This window comes from Gossypium hirsutum, chromosome A13 (assembly GCF_007990345.1).
Source record: "Gossypium hirsutum isolate 1008001.06 chromosome A13, Gossypium_hirsutum_v2.1, whole genome shotgun sequence".
Lineage (NCBI taxonomy): Eukaryota > Viridiplantae > Streptophyta > Magnoliopsida > Malvales > Malvaceae > Gossypium > Gossypium hirsutum.
In genome coordinates this window covers 97133706-97154189 of record NC_053436.1, presented here as the reverse complement: position 1 = coordinate 97154189, position 20484 = coordinate 97133706, and the positions used below count along the sequence as shown (strand labels likewise).

At 35.1% G+C, this 20484-nt stretch overlaps 2 protein-coding genes, 1 long non-coding RNA gene and 1 pseudogene across 10 annotated transcripts; 1 reads left to right on the top strand and 3 right to left on the bottom strand.

Annotated features, from left to right (window-relative positions):
* Window positions 1–380: 380 nt before the first annotated feature.
* On the bottom strand, window positions 381–8395 carry LOC107895261 (serine/threonine-protein kinase 25). 8 transcript variants are annotated; one of them, XM_041085364.1, is made up of 22 exons: window positions 8183–8395; window positions 7528–7764; window positions 6859–6915; window positions 6097–6124; window positions 5887–6009; window positions 5132–5181; window positions 5070–5093; window positions 4808–4895; window positions 4622–4675; window positions 4362–4430; window positions 4060–4176; window positions 3863–3931; window positions 3567–3646; window positions 3231–3359; window positions 2904–3150; window positions 2461–2553; window positions 1698–1865; window positions 1407–1537; window positions 1184–1313; window positions 980–1104; window positions 728–910; window positions 381–604 (listed from the first exon to the last, which is right to left on the bottom strand). In XM_041085364.1, the coding sequence occupies exons 2-22, from the start codon at window positions 7620–7622 to the stop codon at window positions 565–567; spliced, it is 2100 nt and encodes a 699-aa protein (XP_040941298.1). In that variant the 5' UTR covers window positions 7623–7764; window positions 8183–8395; the 3' UTR covers window positions 381–564. The 8 variants fall into 8 exon arrangements, with proteins under 8 accessions (XP_040941298.1, XP_016676032.2, XP_016676033.2 ...); XM_016820543.2 differs by having other exon boundaries at window positions 1184–1316; window positions 8183–8394; XM_016820544.2 differs by having other exon boundaries at window positions 1184–1316; window positions 4808–4845; window positions 5070–5181; window positions 8183–8394.
* A 291-nt stretch (window positions 8396–8686) lies between these two features.
* Window positions 8687–9606, bottom strand: LOC107894755 (uncharacterized; annotated as a pseudogene).
* A 6318-nt stretch (window positions 9607–15924) lies between these two features.
* On the top strand, window positions 15925–18613 carry LOC121212501 (uncharacterized). Its single transcript, XR_005907763.1, has 2 exons — window positions 15925–18227; window positions 18305–18613. It is a non-coding gene; the product is annotated as an uncharacterized lncRNA (long non-coding RNA).
* Window positions 18614–18936: 323 nt separating this feature from the next.
* Window positions 18937–20038, bottom strand: LOC107895262 (squamosa promoter-binding-like protein 3). The gene is made up of 2 exons (XM_016820549.2): window positions 19560–20038; window positions 18937–19417 (listed from the first exon to the last, which is right to left on the bottom strand). Exons 1-2 carry the CDS (start codon window positions 19859–19861, stop codon window positions 19171–19173), a joined length of 549 nt encoding a protein of 182 aa, XP_016676038.2. The 5' UTR covers window positions 19862–20038; the 3' UTR covers window positions 18937–19170.
* Window positions 20039–20484: the final 446 nt, after the last annotated feature.

Sequence of the window (20484 nt, the reverse complement as noted above, 5' to 3'; positions counted from 1 at the left end):
AACACGTGAGACCTTGCATTCTGCTTCTAACCCTCAATCTTCAGTTGCTTAAAGGTTCCACCGAGGCATGAACAAAGAAACTTGAATATTCAATCTTTACCTCAAATTTTTAAAATGAAACTCTAGAATTTTTACACCCACCAAAAAGAAAAAGTCTCTGAAACTACATGGCTGAAATGCAATGGAAGCCATATCTTTATCTTCAGAAGAAACCTGGAAGGATGCGTTTCATTATTGGCTCAGATTAGGTGACATCCATATCTAAACATTGCAATCATATAAACTCACTTCATTCATAAAACATGGAAGGTTGCTCCTATCGATGGTCATGAGGACTGACCGAGGCCTCCAATCAGTTTGTTAATGAAAATGATCAGATATACTGCGAAAGATATTATGTTTAATGTATATGATTGATGTTTGCTGAGATTACATTTTATCATGTGATAATTGCAAACCCTAATTATACATCAATGATGTCAAAAATGCGACAATTACTAGCAATGTTATGTACATCAAAATCAGAACAAATGAAGGATAGATGTATAATCGATCTCACAGTTTTCATTTTAACTCGGGTTGAGATTCAGAGTGGCTTTGCCATCTGCATTTTATGAGAAAGCTTTTACAACAGTTTGGTGCCATTAAATAGCAAATTGTAAACAAGACTTCATCTTGTGAAATAATGAAATCATTTGTTAGGTAAGGGAGTCATGTTCCGTCAAACCTGGAAAGAAGAAACCTTGCCAGTGGGCTCAAGTTGGAATTTGAATGAAGTTCTTTATGCTGCAGCCTTTTCTTACCGTCACTTTCTGGGCTTGAATTTTGCACATCTTCAGGAGTCACCTTGCCTTTATTGAACATCCGAGCTGCTACGTCCTGCAAACCTTTCATTGACGGTTCCTTTGAGCTGCAAAAGTTTACTTCTGCTTGAGTTTCTTCAAGTTAAAAGACCAAAAACAATTATTTATTCCCGAACCTGGCTAGTCGATCGAGCAATTTGCAAACAAGAGCTTTGCATGATCCAGGCTTTGTACGCTCCATATGTACGAGGGAATTTGTAACTACATGCATAACTCGCCCTTCTGAATCATCAGCAATGACCTACATTTCGTGCGTTAACAAAATATTGAGATGTGAACAAATATAATGCAAAGTTACCTAAATGTCATGTGGTGCACACCTCTTTAAGGGAAGGGATAAGCAACATGGATAGTGGTATACATGATGATGTGATCTTTGCATTTTCTTCATCATCACTTGGTTGACGTGTTCTTGGGAATGCTTTTTGCGCATCAAAATATTCATGAGAACTTCTGGAATGGAGATATTAACACAAGCAAATCATAACCAAAGCTATATAAAACTCTGCTGTGAAGATACGGCGAGTTCTTCATCAGGTTTACCTGGAAGAATTAGAACTGTTACTCATTTGATCTCTTCTTCTGTTTTCATTTCCGGTACCATTGTTCTTGCTCGGTGCAGACCTGTCCCTTGCATTTCCTTTCCTCAGCCCAGCTTGCATTGCAGCCTTCGCCTGAAGCAAATGTTAAAAGATGAGCATTTCAACAGAAATCATCATACATGCTGTATTTAGAAGCTAAACGTAAATTTGAGTTCCATGCTGAACTCAGATTTCTATAGGAGGAATCTAAGAGGTATCATAGCTGATCAAGAAAGATGAAAAAGAAATAAACCTCTGCAAGATTTGATGTACTATCTTCAACCGATGCAGCTGAAGGTCTCCCTTGAATACCTAGCCTAGATCTTGGAGTTGGAGGAGAATCCGAGTCATCATGTTGGCCACGGAAAACAATAGTTCCGCTGGTAGAAGCATCTTCAAAAGAAGCATGTTCACTGCTAGACTACATAGCACATTGAAATTTAATAAAATCAACAGATGAGACACAAAAGGCAAAAGACTTTAGGTCAAATTATGGTTTTCATCCCTGTACTATATTCAACTTGGGAATTTAGTCTCTACAATTTAATTTGGCATAATTTGGTCGACCTGTACTTATTGATATTATGCCTTAAGTACAAATCACTAACACCATTCAAAAATTCAATTAGTCAGCTGATGGGGAACTTCTTTTTCAAAACAATAGTTCAAACCATGAGGCTGAGTTATAACTTTCTTTTTTTTTTTTTGTAAATGATAAATTAGTGGAAACAACTAATTTGATAATCATAATTTCACCTTTTAAATGATAGGGAATTTTAGTTCTTTTAATGTAAAATCTGCACCAGCTGGCTAATGGAATTTTTAACGGTGTAAATGATTTAGATTAAGGCATAATATTAATGATAGTAGGAGGACCAAATCATGTCAAATTAAAGTACATGGGCTACATCCCCAAGTTGAGTATAGTAACGGGATAAAAGCCCTAATTTGACCAAGACTTGTCTGCATAATGTTTTTTTGTGAACACTATCGTGAGAGAGGTGAAGGAGGCTTACAAGAGAACTTGGATCACGAATCAATCCAGATGATTGAGATCCTCTAGGAGATCTTCTGACTACAGTTCCTGAGCCACCGACAAGTGTTTCATCCTGGGAATTAAGCAACAAAAACAATGAGATAAGATCTGAGCATAAAATGTCCATATACTTAAGTGTGAGAGACAAACAGATTATATCAGAAATGGCTGGTGAAACACCTAAGCAAATTTTCTAGTCCAATTAGCGGCAGACAGGAAAAAATTTCTCAAAATTTTTTAATCATATTACAACAAAATATATCAACTTAATCATATGTCCAGTTCCAATCTGTCAATTCAGAAAAATGTAGTCTTTGAAATGCCAAGATCATCCCCTGCAACAGATATTCTTAGTAAGCACATAGGACAAGAAAATAACTGTTGATGCCAAAAGCCACAATGCACAGCGAGAAAGAATCTTACATCATGGTAATTATCTTGATTTTCATTAGAATACAACTCTCTAGTGCCTTTTCCAGAGGAAACTTCAGGGAATTCATTAAGTGTGTTACCACTCTCTCGAGGTCTTTGTATAGCTTGATTATATGTGACGTCTAGTTTCCTTTCTCTAACTTGAGGAGGTTTTGGAGCACTTTGAACGGTACCTGTATTCTGTGGTCCACCAATACTGAAGTCCCATCCAGCACTTCTAAATGTTTTCCCCTGATTACTGCTGATCAGAAGAAGTCAGTAAGAATCCCATCAAAAAAAAAAAAAAAAGAGTAAAGCTAATTACTATGATCAGCCCACCTAGCTCTCACAGTTTCTTCACCTCTTACATCTCTTGTCACCTTCACAGTGTCAGCTGACTCTCCTACAGGCTTGGGGCCATTTTTGGGGGTTTCAGCATCTTCCTTTAATTGGTACTTTGGGCGCTCTCTATTAAGAACAAAAAATGCAAGCATCTTAACTACAATAACCAAGGTAAAAATGATATTTCGAACTTAGCATCCCCCAGTCATGACATTATAGAAACATAGGCATAAGCATAATGTGGCAAGTTCCAGATGCTTTGACACCTGAAAATTCCGTAAGATAAAGATTCCTATAATATAGAGATTAGAAGAACCAAGTAAGGGATGGCACCTAATTCTCTCCAGAAGCTTCTGACTCTTCCTAGCATTCTTGATAAAACGATGCTTGAGAAGCTCTTTAGCAGTAGCCCTCTGAATATACAAATTAAAGAAAAACATAAGACATTTTATAGCATTAAGAAACAACTCAGCCAATAAACCCAGGATCACTTGACTAATACATATCAGGATAGTTTTAAAAAACAACAATTAAAGACTAATGTTGTGGTTTATTAGCAGCTTATAGGGCTCTAGAAAAACAACATACACTAAACAAATACAAAAATATGTGAAAGCTTAATTGCTTACCTCAGCAGGTACCTTTTTTAAACATAAGGAAACAAATTCTTTCATGGGGCGGGAAAAATGCTCATCCAACTGCAAGATAGAAAATTTAGGATTACATGTACACTGTAAAGCATGATGATTCCACCAAGAGAATGAGAAACATAAGCATAAATCATTTGATGTAAATTTCAGCATGATAACAAAACTATTGAGATTACCTGAGGTGGATTTTCTTGAGGTATTATAAAAAGAACTCGCATTGGGTGAAGGTCTGCCAGTGGAGGTTCCCCTTTGGCCATTTCAATCACAGTTATGCCCAAAGACCATATATCTGCCTGTATCATCAAAGAATCAAATGATGGAATGCTCATTACTCAACAAGGCTTAGCAGACAAAGATATGGCAGGCTGCGTATACGTGCCTAAGAGGGGAAGAGAATGTATGGATGGATGGCAGGTGGAAGCAACAAAACATGTCAGAAAACTCGAGAAAGAACTCCAAAGCACAGCTTTAGAAGTACCTTTTCGTTGTATCCATCTGAATTCTGAATAACTTCTGGTGCCATCCAGAATGGTGTTCCTACAAAAGTCTGACATCGTCAACCATATTAGTTCATTGATGATCATAAGACAAGCAAACCACTGGGGGAGAGAGGGAGAAGGAAGGAGGAAGGAAGGGAGGGAGGGAGAGAGAGCAGTGCCACCCTAGGCATAGACAGCAGCCAAAGCCTGAGAAGATTGGAAAAACAATGTGAACAAAATAAAATGTACTGTACCGTACCTTTCTCTGCGATATTGTCCTTGTTAATTGTGCTGAAACACCAAAATCTGCAACCTGTTTCAAGGCCACAAAATTAATTCCAAAGAGCAAATTGTATATACTTATACCACCTTATACTATATGCGAAGGAACTCTACAGATATAATTCATGCAAAACGTGAGCCCATTTGAGAGGAAGAGAAGTACCTTAACATCACCATTCTCAGTCAATAAAATGTTTGTCGCTGCCAAAAGTGATAGCAAAAATGTTTCCAGTAATGAACAAAGTAAATTGCTAGGTACAAACAACATTAGAAAATCAAATTGCTGAAAAGAAAAATAAGAAGAATTACTTGAAGCAGGGTATAACTATACAAGTCTGTAGACCAAATGCTCTAAAATTATTCGTATCTACGTGCACCTATATCTTATAACTTATAAGTGGGTAACATGAGTGAAGAAAAACAACCTTTGATATCTCTGTGAATCTTTCCTTCATTATGTAGATATTCAATTGCATGAAGCAAATCCCTTGAAATACTGGCAATTGACATTTCATCTAGTGGAGGGCCTGATTGGAGCTGTACATAACGAGTAACCATTAACTTTACAGAAAAGGAAGTGTTATTTGGGAATTATAGTGCACTGGGTCAGATGATAAACAAGAGAAAATACACTAATATAAGCAGCCAATACTATTTCACATACAACCAGAGAGGTATATGAGGGAATTGTCCAAAAATATCAGAAAAAGAAACCTTGTGTTGACAGTACAACAGGTAAAGAAAAGAAGAAAAGAAAAAGGGTCATGTCTGCTAAAAAAGACACCTTGAAATTGGAGATAAAAGCACTACTACAGGAAAGATGGCAGAAATATCATGGGGTTCATATTTTACAAAAAGAAAAGAGGGAAAAGGGAAGAAAACAAAAGCAAGTTCAAGATCAATGGAATTCAAACTACATGGAAAATATTGTTAGAAAAGTGAAAAAGAAAAAGCTAGGAACCAAGTTCTTCATCTAGTAATACAGAGAGAAGTATTTAAATCCACTCCTTATTTGATTAAGGCATAGTCTAAATCAAGACTTCCTAATCTGTTTCTTCCTAATAATGGTATATGTGCAATGATCATTGTTATGGTCATTTTCAAATTTTCAAATATCTTGATCAGAAACAGTGTGAAACCAAGAAAACACAAAAGAGTTCAGGTTAATAGGGAAGCAAAATTTGTTAATCTTCAGCCAAGCATCATGCAACAAACATGAAGAAGCAAGTAGAAGTGACCTACTAGGTCAGCGACTGAACCACCAGCCATGTATTCCATTATCAACCACAGTTTAGTTTGATGAAGATAGGAACCATAATACTCTGTGATGTATTGACAGCGGCATTGTGACAAAACAGAAATTTCCTGGAACAAAAACAAAACATATGAAAAACCTAGTAACCTACTCGTTGAAAACTTAGGATACTAGCTCCCAGGAAAGTAAGGCAATACATTCTGGATGTCCTCAATGTCATCCTCACTGCAGAGTACAAACAAAAGGCAACCATAAGAAACAGCTAAAAAACCAAAACCAAAACCAAAATAAAAATAAACACCGAGTGAAAGAAGGAAGTTGTTATATGCCCCATCTACTTGCTAATAAGTAAAGGCTTCTGTAACTTCCATGCAAGTTGATGAATTATGACGCTCTTAAGAATGATACTGATAAAGCAAGATAAATTTACTTTGCTAAGCATGCACAAACAAGTGATGCAATTAATTTATTTGTCACACAAAAAGTGATTGCCACCAGAAGACCCAACACGTAGACATAGACTGAAAGGAAGATGGGAGGGGGAAGAAAAAAAGAGTGGGTTTAATACTTAATAGCGAGCTGGCAATTCATGTATTCTTGTCGTGTAGCTGTAATTTTACGTGTCACATGCATGTTTAAGATATTATATATTTATATAAAATTGGATACTTTAGTAATTCATGTTGTATGTAGTTTGACACATTTGTGTATTCGTGTTGGATCATGTTTTTTTTTTTTTTGGTGTCATGTCATTTTTATTATTATCATGATTTAGTTATTTACTGTGTCATGCTAGTGCTCTGTAACTGTCTTGTATTCAGAATCGCTAGGTCTAACATAAAAAATAAACACTAAACAAGAGATAGCATACAAGACTTTCTTGCTCAGAGCAAGCACCAGCCTTTTGACTGTTGAAATAAGAACAAACCAAATACAATTTAACAAAGTTACCAACTTACGATTCCTCTAAATCAATAACTTTGATAGCAACTTCCTTTTTCAATTCCTTATCAAACCTGCAAATCAAGAAAAGCATCAGTTATCCATCTCATTTTCATTAACCATGGCTCATGATTTAAACAACCACATCTTTTTGCAACAGTCATTTTTTAAGCCACTTCTATTATTAGCACATACCAAATAATGTGCCTATCTCAAGATAATCATAATGGTCAAAACTTAGCAAAATCAAAGAAGCTAACAACAAACATAACAAAACAAAGTAATTATAATGCTCATAAGGTTGTTAGGTGTTGCCAACTTAGTGCTTAGTCAATCGTCACCCAACAGCCCTTTAAGCTCCTTTTTCCCCATCCGTTAGGAAGATATTTTTCTCCATATATATATACACACTAGTTCAAGTTTTAGGTAAATGGTATACTTTCTACTTAAGACAGGATAAGATTTCAATTCAATAAAGCATTATTATCAATAATCTAATCCCACAAACATGAAGCAACTCTAAATTAAACACCGGAAAAAGATTTCTACAATGTGCAACGTAAATATTCAATCACAAGTAATACTCACATTAGATTTAAGTTCTTTTCTTACAACAAAATGTAAATAAACAATGCAAATAAACTCAAGCAATGTGATTGGGAAATAAATCAAAATAACAGGCTTACACTTTATAGACGTCACCAAAGGCTCCCCTGCCAATCAACTCCACCTGACTAAATCTATACCCCGCTGCTGGTTGTAAACCTTCTATATCAGCCATTTCTACGTACAAACTCCTTGGACACCAAAGATCAAAGCCACCCCAAAATCAACCCCTCAAAACATTCACATTCCACCCATTCTTCAATTACAATTCAATACCCACTTCTAAATAGGCAAAACCATTATCAAAAACCCAATCCCTGAAACAGAAATATAAAACCAAAACCATTAATATTCTCAAATAAAAACTAACACCTACAAATAACAAAATGCAAAAACATATCCTAAAAGATTCCCACATTTCAAGATCTAAAAATCTAATTAAAAGCAGATGTATAAGCTCTCACACTGAAAGCAAAGAACATATAAAGAGACACCAAAAGAAAAAAAAAAAAGAATTCCACTTCTGTTACGCGAAAGAAAGGATAAGCTAAAATTGATATGCTAAAAAAAAAAAAAACAAGAATTCTTAAAACCAAATTTAACAGCGACCAATTACAAATTTCAATATCCTTTAATACTGAAACTACAATATCCCAACAAAAACAACATGTTTTTTTTTTTCAATTTCATAAGATTATTTCTTTTTGTTCGAAAGATGTTTTCCTTTTATTTTACCTGTTGGGTTTTTGCAGATCTTTCTCTTTCGTTGTTACGATATTTCTATCTCTGTTTCTGTCAATAGCGTGGGTGTTTAAGAGCTTTGAAAGAAAATCGAGGAATAAGAAAAATAAAAGTTTTGTTTGTTAATATGGAGTTTTTCTCGAGGTTTTTTTTTCCGGGAAAATTTTAATTTCGCGATGACTTAAAACGCGCCTTTTAGAAGGAGATTTGTAAGATAAACGTTAAACGGGCAGCGTATTAAGGTAAAAACATGGCTCAGCAAGGCCATGATCCAAATGGGCCTTTGTTATCTATATTATTGAAATTTTCACAGACCAAATTAAAATATTTATTGGTGTATTAAATTTGTAAATCAAATATTGATATAAGATATATTTTTATAAAAATTATTTAAAAATATTAAAAATTAAACCGAATATTTGAAATCAAATAATGTAATAATACCAAAATCATGGAAATGATATATATATCTTCAATGGTTTTTTTTTCTGATTTTTTATTTTCTGTTTACAAGGAATTTTGTGCCAAAATTCCAAACAAATGACGTTGAAAGGACAAAATCAACACAAACTCAAACAAGAATATATTCAGGGAAAAAAAGGTTGAATAATCTACATGGATTAATTAATCATGAATTATCGAACAACACTAGTCAAATTTCCTTGCCCCACACCTTTGTTTCCTGGAAGGTTCCAAGGCATGGCATTCCCTACAGGCCAACAAAAATAACCTGAAAAATCTCAGGCAACCCCTTGATCTTCCTCTAGAAACACACTTTTGTTGATGATCACCTTGTTTCTTAGCTTCAGCATTTTCCTCCTGGAAACCTCACGTTTCAGAACAGGCACTGCTGTTATATACTGCCATCTGTGGGGATCCCCATACAACTGACCACTTGCAAGCTTGCTTGCTGTGTTTTCACATCCTCGGATTCTGCTATGGTACAATAATCTCCTCTCCGAACTGTCACTCGAGCTTGTTCTTGCACTGCTGCAAGTACTGCTTCTGCTGTTGCTACTGTTGCTTCTCGAAGACATCAATGAATGCTTGCTGTTGATGCTGCCTGTTCGGCTTGTAGGTCGAGAACCATTTTCGGCTGAACCCATTGTTGTTGTTGTTGTTGTTGTTGGAGAAAGCTGTAAAGGAAAGGCGTGTGGCAAGAGTCGGCCATTGAAGAAAAGATGATCGGCTGGTGAGGTTTTATATGGATCTAAAGAGGGTGAATCCGGGCGGCAGGTATAGCACCCGAATTCGAAATCGGAATCTTGATCACCAGAGCTTAACCTTTTCCTCCGATTTTCCATGGGAGATTTTGATTACAATGTATCTTGTGTGGGAGTTTGGAATGTTGATATAAGTAAGCTTGTGTACTAGTATTTATATTAAGGAAGGAAGTTGAGATAATTATAATCAGTATTATATAGATTTTTACATGTTTATATGATTATTTCGTGTTTAAAATGATCGGATGTGCGAGAACCATGTGTTTGAGGTGTATAGGGGACAGCTTGGAAAGATATGGTCCCCTTGTTGGGTGATTGGGATGAGTTTTTGGTGGTGTAAATCATCAAGTTATTTTGCCAACTCAAGCTTAACCATGCACATGGAGACCTTGGTGTTGTAATAATCTTGGATAGTGTGTGGGATATTCCCAAATTTCATGACTTAAATCATTCCAAAGTGGGTAGGTTTATTCATCTCTCACCATCAATAATTTGAATTACCTATTTTAATTATAAATTGTACTTGGTTAATTTTAATGTGTCATTTAGTTATTAGTGTAATAGTACAAGAAAAATAATTATTACATACATATAACATTAGTTAGACATAAAATAAATAATAATTAGTACAAATTTAAACTTGAAATTAAAAATATAAATAAAAAAATTTATAAAAAAATAAGACATCTTCAAATTAAATTGAAATAATTTATAGTTAATTCATATATATATAATATTCCGAGGAAACATAACATTCTTGCCCCAAAACCATATAATATCTAGTTTGATAAAATTTAATGTCATTACTCTTTAAATTTTATATATATCCAATAAGTTGTTACAATCTCCCAAAAATACTCTTTCATGTAAAGCGAAAAGAGAGAGCTTTTTGGAGCATAGATAGGAGAGACATTTGACTACTTAATTGCCTTAAAATAAATGCTAATATAAGTACCAAGTACTAACCTATTGTTTTGTTTTGGCTCCTCTCTAAGACCATGGGTATGATAGTAGATCAACAAAGCAAACCTTGGTATAAAGAAGGTAGTGCTTTAGTCTTTAGGGGTAGGAAAAAAGATGTTGACAATTATATTCGAATTTGTCACCCCCATTTACTAAATTTCTTATTCTAACTTTATTTTGGAAGCAAAGGGTCATCAAACACTTTAGACAAAGGAGCTAGTTAGGAAGTTTCTTTTGATGAACTTTTGGGCCCATTTGAGTTCATAATGTCTTTGGGACCACAAGCAGTGAGCCCCCACCCCACAAGCAAGTCATTAATTTCTCTTATCTTTTTCAATATTTTAGCCTTCTGTTGAATCTCTTAAAATGGTAGGTCCATTATTTTACAAGTGTTGGCTCAGCTACTGAATTTTTTATTTAATGGGCTATTTCTCAGCTAGAAAAGCCCAAGTTTAAACAATATAAAAAACATAATAGCAGCATCAAGAGCCAAAACTCCGTCAATTTCGTTTAAAGGAGTCGGTTTAAATAAGTTCAGTCGATTTAGATAATGGATTAATGTCATAAATGGAATAAGTTCAGTCGATTTTTATTATCTTTTAATAATCAATTTGTTTTGAATCGGATAAATGTATCAAATTAATTAAATCAATTGGATTAGAAATAGGTGACACAATTAATTCGACAATCGATTAATTTTTAAAAACATAACATAAATGTGGTGTATATATAAATAATTACCAGTCCAATGCACACATACTTAACTTGTATAATTGCATTCAACACTTAAAACAAAGATTTATAAAAAAAAAGGTTCAAAAATACAATTAAGATCATTTTGATAAAATATGTAAAAATTAATGACAAAATTTGTCATTAAGCCTATTATTTATTCCAGCACAACTAACCTAATTAAACTAACTTAGGCACAACTAGCCATTCAATGAAAATTACTCCATCAAATCCATATATATACCAAAAGATACGTAAAGCATCATTAACATATTTACAAATAAAAATGACTTAATAACTTCAAGACACTTCTAATGACTTAGGTACATATCACTTATAATTAAACATAAGAAAACATTACAACTAATGGCTTAGATGCTAACAAGATCACGAGCACACCAAAACCTAAGACATGTCTGTGCATGAAAACAAACAAAACCATACGTTTAGTATTGAATACTCAATAGCACTAACATAAATTGAGTTCAAATATAAAAATATTAAGATAGTAACATATAACTAATATGTTACGTCAAAATGTTAATAATATCAAGATATCATATCAACAGGATTATCATCACATATTATACTTAGAATGATCTTTCATAAACAGAATCAACATAATATTCGACTATCAAATTCAAAATGACATTTCTATCAATGAATCAAAATATAACATCATTTCTAGAATCAAAATTACATATTAAACATTTTCTTTTAGCCCTTATTAATTGGATGCAAATACAAGTATAGGTACGCAAACTTAATCCCTAACACTCCACAAAATGTAACGCATTAAAGTGCTAGAATGAATTGCACAGTAGTGCCAAAATGCTCTCACCAGTAACATATATGAATCCTATAGCATGCCAACTATACCCTAACTATGTCTAGCATCATTTAATAGGACAATCTCTTACTTTGCAATATCGATATATATATTATCATGTACTTCTCAATATAATAATAACTGAGTAACTAATTGTATTAATACCATAATGAATTCCACAAGCCTAAACATACCTGTTAGCTTACCAATTAAGCCATTATTTAACACAATTTGTAATCGTATATTACTAGTATTTTAACAAGATTAGTTACTTAACTGAATTCAAGAAAGAAAAACAAATTACATTAGTACAAACTGAAATAGCTAGTCATTGACGATTTTCGCCTTTCCTTTATCTCTCGACGATTTGACTTTGTTTTTAGCTATGTTTGATAAATTAAAATATGAATACAAAGTGAAAACCACACATTCAATTTAAGCATGTTAAGAATTTATTCAACTTAGCTGCTATAAAACCTTATTATCCGAAATGCTCATATCTTTCAATATTCATTATCGAATTGAAATCCGACTTTGAATTTAACCACTAGGGACCTTGTACTTTCATTTTATAGCAAAATTTACTAATAGCTTTCAACTTATTCAATTTGATCCTTAATGTCACAAAATTAATTATAAAACTTATATTAATTTCTAACTTAATCCAACTAGTTTTGTTACTTTCTAATATAGTCCTAACATGTACTAAACATATCATTCATGAATCCATTACTTTCAAGCTTCAAATTTCATCCAACCCATATAATGACAACTTGAAATGCACTTCATAATTTTAAAATCTAAAACTTGGATCTATCAAATCATGCTTAAAACAACATGAATTCATAAAAGCTTTAAGAAGAAAAACATAATTACCTTGTTGATTTTTGGAACCGAAATTGGAAAATGAAAATATTTTTTTTCTCCTTTCTTCCTTAACCTGGACGACAACAATAAAGGGAAAAAGATTGTAGTTTTATCTCTCTTTCCACTCACTTATATATATATATATATATATTAGTATTTAATTAAACTTAGTTAAACTAAAACTAATGATCATTTTCTATTATAAAATTTAGTGGAGATGAATGGAAATGATCAAATTCCTCTGCTAACTAAACTTTAATCATGGGATATTTATTTATAAGGACATGGTAAATTGTTAATCAAGGATATGTACAATGCGTCAATAAAAAAATTTCATTATACTTAATTTATAATTTAGTCCTTATACTTTTTATTAAACAACCAATTTAATTAAGCTATACAATGATCTACTTTCTAACTTCATATTCATTTCACTAATTCATTGATTTAAAAAATTTAGATGTTTCGGTTTAAAAATTTAACCTTAATTCAGATTTTTTGACACCGACAAAATATTAGGTTGTTACAATCCTCACCATTTATACCCAAGCTGAATGCTTTAGCTTCTTGAGTGAGAGAGAGAGGCTTTACGAGGAAAGCAACACATCATCTGCTTATATTAATTTACAGCAGGAAAATAAAGTACATAAAATGTGGCCAAGTTATTACCAAAATTGAATCTTGAAATGGGAAAATTAAGATATCCAAGAAAATAACACATCGCTATCATTTAGTAAAGGGGAAAGCAAATCATTCCCATGGAAGAAAGACTGTTGTTGCAAGCAAGTTGATAACGATGAGCTCGGTTTATTTGCTATATTTGCATATTATTCCAGACAATTTGAAGTCAAATTTGTTTTGATAATATATTAAATCTCTAGATCTTATAAGTAATTAGTTTTAATTTCGATCTCCAATGAAATTATAACAAATCATATTACATTGTTGTTTCATGGTCATCACTATTCTTTTCTCTGTCAAATATGTGCCTTACATTTCAGCTTCTAGAATGAATTTCCTACAAGAAGCCATAAAAAAATTAGTTAATTTCTATGCCATTTGCACTCGATGTGAGTGTTGAATATAAGTATTTGTGGAGGAATCCTATATTAGTATCTAAACATGTGTGTAACCAAAATTGGTTTCAGATTCAAGCTTAAGGCTTTAGCATTTTAACTTGATATGGGTTGAATTTAAGACATTAAATCACTTAAACTTTGATCATTGTAGAGGGTTCTTTGATGAAGAGAGGAAGCGTTATAAACAAGTGAACAAGATGTACTAAAAGAAGGTGGAGAGGATGACTAGAAGAAGGTGGTGGCCTCTAAGGTGAAGAAAGAGAAATATTACTAACGATCAGACTTAACAAAGAAGTAAATTGAGATAATTTTAGAGAGAATCCTTTGAGAGTTCAAATTGCTACAAATGTCAAAAGTCTTAAAAGTTTTTAAATCAGTTGTGGAAGATTCCTATTTATAGTGTTTCAAGAATAAGAGTTGCAAAGTTGGTAATTAATGAGAGTAATGAAATTAATTTTTAGTTACAATGGGTTAATAGAGAATGATGAAAGGTTTTGTTGGTGATGATGACGAAGAAGAGTGAAAAATAGTTCACCATGTTTCTAAAAGAAGGGAAAAACATTCATTGTTATAGGAAAATGTTAAGAAGAGAACCTTTTGACTACCTCTATATTTGATCTATCAAGCCAATCTTTCTAGAACATTCTAAAAGTGAAGATAACCAAATAACCCTGCCATATTCTAGGGTTACTTCCACTTCTTCTACTTTGGTGAAATGTTACCATATGAAATATCTTCCGCAGAACACTCTTGAAACGCCAGACGATGGTTATTCTTGAATAAGAGTTGTTCCTTAATAATGATTTATTTTGATTTGTTCCAAATGTGAGTTGTTCTCAATAGAGGTTGTTTTGAATAAGTTGTTTTGTGGTGATGCTTTTCTTGGTAAAGCTTGTTTTGAATAATGACTCTTCCGGAAAAACACAATTGTTCCAAACAATGGTTGTTCTAAACATATCTATTCCTGAAACACCATTATTCTAAACAAGAGTTGTTATGAACTTTAGTTGTTCTCAACTAGAGTTGTTCTCAAATAATAATTATATTGAATGACAGTTGTTCTAATTAAAGTCTTGTTCTGAACATAACTATTTTGGACATAATGTTAAGCAACATTAATAATGTTATCCAAAATGGTTAGAATTTAGCTAAGTCTGTTATCAAAGTTGTTAAGAACAATTATTGCTTAGCTATCTATAAATATTATGCTCAAAATGTATAGAAACAAGCTCCTAGGTAAAATTGCGAACGAGGGCATCATATTCAGCTTGAGCGGTAGCACGCCATTCTGAAGTAGAAAAGGCTTCCTCAATTGTAGAAGGTTCCACAATTTCAACATTCATGACTTTAGATTTGAAGATACCAGCCTTAGCCCGAGTGACCATGGGATGAGTATTAGCCACAGGTAGAGTAGACACCGGTCCATCAGACAAAACTGCAGCACCGTCATTAGACCGGAAACTAAAAGCATTATTTGGAAGAGGAGAGGAATGAGGCTCTCGCCCAGACCCAGCCTCAGGCTGAGCTGTGCTAGAAGTTGACGACCAATTACCACGTTGAGAAACCCGAGGAGAAGACTGAGCAAGCGAGGGTTCATCATGTCGAGCAGGATCAGACCGAACTATCGAAACGAACGTTGAGACAAGCTGACTATGAACTGGCAAAGAACCCGCAGGTGTAGACTCAGAGGACAGAAATCTACTTTCATCAAACACAACATGACGAGAAACCACAATCTTGCCAGACGGAAGAAGACACTGGTTACCCTTGTGTTGAGTACTATAACCCAAAAAAATAGAAGGTTGAGAATGAAAGTCTAACTTATGAGGTGTAAATGGCCATAAATAAGGGAAGCAACAACACCCAAATACCCTCAGATGATCATAAGTGGGTTCACGCCCATAAAGAGCCTTAAAAGGGGTCTATCCCTTTAGAACTAGAATAGGAAGACGATTAATGAGGTGAACTGCACAACAAAACGCATAGCCCCAGTATTCCATAGACAGGCCGGCTTGGGCTAGAAGAGTGATGTCCATATCAACAATGTGACGATGTTTGCGCTCAGCCACGCCATTTTGTTCAGAAGTATGTGGGCACATTAATCGATGAATAATCCCTTGAGGGGCTAGGATCGATGTGAACGCTCGACACTCTTTTCCCCAATCACTCTGAAACTGTTTAATACTCTTCCCGAACTGAGTTTTAACAAGTTGTTGGAACTGAACAAAATATTGCACTGCCTGCGACTTTCAATGAAGTAGATAAACCCACGTAAAATGAGTACAAACATCAATAAACGCTATATAATACCAATTATTCTCACAAACAACAGAGGCAGGACCCTGGAGATCAGACACAACAAAGTCAAACGAATTACTATATTCAGTAGTAGAAAATGTAAACGACAATTTATGCGACTTCCTTTTTTGACAGGCCGTACATATACCGTCAAGGCAGTCTTTATTTGATACAATGTTACATTTTTCTAAAACACTTTTAACAACACAAGCAGAGGGATGGCCAAGGTGCTTATGCCACAAGGAAAACGCATCACCTTTATCGGACTTATTCTGAAGCACAATGGAAGCAGCAATCGGAGATTGAGTAGACTGTTTGGACAAATCTGGCAGAGAGAACTGGTATAAACCATCACGAATGTGGCTCTTCAGCAGAGTTTCCGGGTCATGATGTCCTTAATAACACAATATGTCCGGTGAAACTCAAAATACACATTATTATCATTTGCAAACTGCGATACAGGCAACATAATTTTACGTATTCTCGGCACAAACAATACATTAGATAATCGAAGCAATTTAGACCGTGTAGGTAAGAAATCATCAATAGAAGAGATCGGTGCGGGAGTCTTGTCACCCATCAAGAGAGGAGACTTACCTAAATACGGAGTGGAGTTATGCAAAGTCGACGCATCATGACAGACATGATTGCTAGCACCTGAGTCGGGGTACCAGGACGCAGAACCAACAGACATGGGTATATACGAATCTGTGCCACCATCAGTAGTCCCAAACTGAGCAGTGTTGATATGTGACCCCAAAAAATCTGAATAATCAGACACATGTAAATCACAGACCCGAGGAATACCAATATACGGATCTGAACCGGTATAATTTCGAGCTCGCGGTTTGGCTTTCTAAGGAACAAGCAGGGCTGAAGCATCACACCTGTCGCCATTCAACGCCCCAACAAAATGATCACGATTTAGCTGATATCCAACTTGAACACAGTTACTCATGGGCCCAACATTATTTAAATTGCCATGCCCAATAGTACTTGGATTATGAAGTGGCCTAGAAAGACCATTATGTGCACCACAAATTAGGCCTGCTTGGCCCAACTAAATCACCCAAATTAGGCCTAGGCACATGCCCATCCATATAAGCATTATTCGGCCCAAAAAATAAACCACCATGCCCATTCAAGTTGGAATAATTCGGTCCACCAGAAGCACCAACATTTTGGCCAGCTGGAAACTAATTTTGACCAAATTGAACTTGATTTTGACTGAATGGATAGGTAAACCTCATTCTTTGCGCAGAAGACCCCCATATTTAGAAGCAAAATTTCGTTGCAGTGTAGAAGCAATGGATGGAGCAGACAATCCCAACGCTGGCGGCGAACGCGACAACCTAGGAGTAGACTGATCTGTCAACTCGTCAAAGTCACGATTAAACCGGTAAAAACACCGTTGAGCAATATGTCCGTACCGACTGCAGATTTAGCATTGAATGCGCGGCCAAAACCTTTTCCCACAGCCACTGGATGGAGGGCGACCACCACGAACTGACCTTGCCGAAACCTGCGACAGATCTCCTTCTACAAGATTAGCTTGCATGGCCACCTCCTGAACCGCTCGTAGCTGACGGTTCTCACATTCAAGCAAAGCCTCAACCAATCGTTGGAACGGCATCGGCTCCGATGAAAGAGATGCGAGGAAACAACAGTATCAAACTCATATGGTAAACCTGCAAGCATGACCTGAGTCTTCTCCGCCTCTGGAATTCTCGTGCCAGAAGCTTCCAAAAGAGCACACAAATTTTTAATACGAGCCACATAATTCTTGACAGAAAGAGTACCTTTCTTTAGCGAGTGTAACTCGTGATGAGTCCAGGACTACTTAGCACCAGTGTTGGCCGCAAAGAGACTCATCGCTGTGTTCCACACATCGCAGGCCGATCGAGCATCCGTGGAGGAAGAAAAACACGAGGTACTAGTCGTGGATAGGAGCCACGAGGTAAGCAACTGATCTTGTTGCTCAAACACCAGTGCAGACGGATTAGCAACGAGGGAACCGTCCGATGATTGAACGAAGCGTGACGGCTGAGGTAGAGTGCCATCTATAAATCCTATTAGACCATAACCACCTAAAATTAAACGAACCTATTGTTTCCATTGGATGAAGGTGCCTTTATCAAGTTTCGCAACGTCATGCCGAGGGAAAGAAGTCACCACTCTATCGCCACTAAAGGCTACGCAACCACCATCAACAGAGGCAGAGTCGATGGAGTTCGTGGTAGCCATAGGACTGAGGATCACCCAGCGGCTGATACCATGAAGAAACTTAGGTAAACTTAGATTCAAGAGAAGCAAAGACTAAGCTGCTATGAAGAAAAATCAATTATGTATTTAGACTTCAAAACTTGTTTCTGTATATTTTGAGCATAATATTTTTAGATAGCTAAGCAATAACTCTTCTTAACAACTTTGATAACAGACTTAGCCAAATGTTAACCACTTTGGATAACAATATTAGTGTTGCTTAACACATAATTATTCTCAAACAAAAATTGTTCTTAACAACAACTATTCTAAATAAGAGATATTGCTTCAGAAGAGATATATTTGATAGTATAATTTTGTGAAATATAATATTTTTTATTAAAATATTAGTAGTGTGTAGAATCACTTTAAAAAAATGTTTGCTTTTAATCCTGTTAAATGGCGAAAATATGAATATAATAGCAATTAATCAACTAGCTAATTGGGGATTATGGATATAAATAACCATTGATGCAAATACAATAGAAGACTCCATAGATAAAGGGTTATTATCATCATTATACAGCAAGGCAAGTTCGCATGAACACAAACTTTGTGAAATCTCGATAATCGAGTTGATGCCTGACATTGTTATTAAAATCCTCCATCAAAATCTAGTAAGTGGTACAGAGTACAAGACATGAACCATCGGATGACAGAATAGTACAAGACATGAACCATCGGATGACAGAAGAGAGGGAGCGTATTGTTTTGGTCGCTTAAGCTTCCTTATCTGATTTGGGAACGCTTAAAAGATGAACTGCCATGGATTGCCATTGGATTGACTCTGGCTCTTTGATCATCAGCTAGGTAATGAGACTCTTTCAGTTGAGCACTGATCATCATCCCTCTGCGATTTGAACTTTCTGCTGCTGATGATGATTCAGCTGAGCTCTTCCGACGCCTTTCGTTATGCCCGGCCAACCGCCTTCGACAGCTCCGTTTTGCTTCATCGAACTCCGGTAGCTCATGGAATCTGTGAATGTATACATCATGAAACATAGAATGTTTTTCATGTTTAAAAATATAGATGAAATGGTAAATTTTGATTGACTTGTTGGTCAAGAAATTAAGAAGAAAAAGTAAATCAAGATGATAAAAAGAAGTAAAAGCAAAACCTGCTGCATTGTTGACAGAAGCGTTGCCTGAGACCAGCAACAACCACAAATGGCGCCTTGGCATGAATCTCACACACCTTATGGCGCCTGTGGTATCGCTTGGCATCAGATAAATCAAGCCCACATTTTTCCACTTGACAAGCAGGCGGCGACACCCCACCACCGCCACCAGCGGCTCCTCTCCTTCCATAACCTTTCTTCTTCTTTTCATCATCTGGGAAACCATGATCACCCCCAACACCTTCTTCTTCTTCTTCTTGCATGTCATTGTCAAGTTCTTCAGCTATGAAATCCTTATTCATATTTACTTTGCAATTTACTCTCTCTTCTGAAATCTGCAGTTACGATTTGCAGTAGTCGAGGAGATATAAATAATGGAGGGGTGTGATGAAATGTTGAGATCAAAATTTGAAAAAAAAAAAAAGGGTGAAAAAGATGTTGAGGACCACAAATGAAACAACATTTTTTTCTTGTTTTTATGTTTGCTTGTGTGTCTGTTTAGTGAATGATTGGATGTTCAAAAGGAAGCAGCTGGGAATATTGTTGGTTTTCATAAGTAATCTCATCAACTTTATTATTATTATTATTTATTTTGCCAAATCTGGCTTGAAAAGCATCAAAATTTTTACCATTTCATTTGATCTAATAGAGTGATTTTAGGGTTTCATCGTCCTTCGATACAACGATGCCTCATGGCACATGTTTCACACAAATTTGGAAAGCTTCAGTACCCTTATGTAAATGGATTTATTATCTCTATTAGGCCTCCGCCAAAACCTCGAAGTAGACTAATTGTTTCAAATAGTTAACGTATGATCTAGTTATCTTATCATAAGATAAATTAGATAAGAAGTACAAAATTTAATTCGAAAAAATATTACAAAATTTAATTCGATTTGAAAAAATAAAAAAAATTTAAATTTTG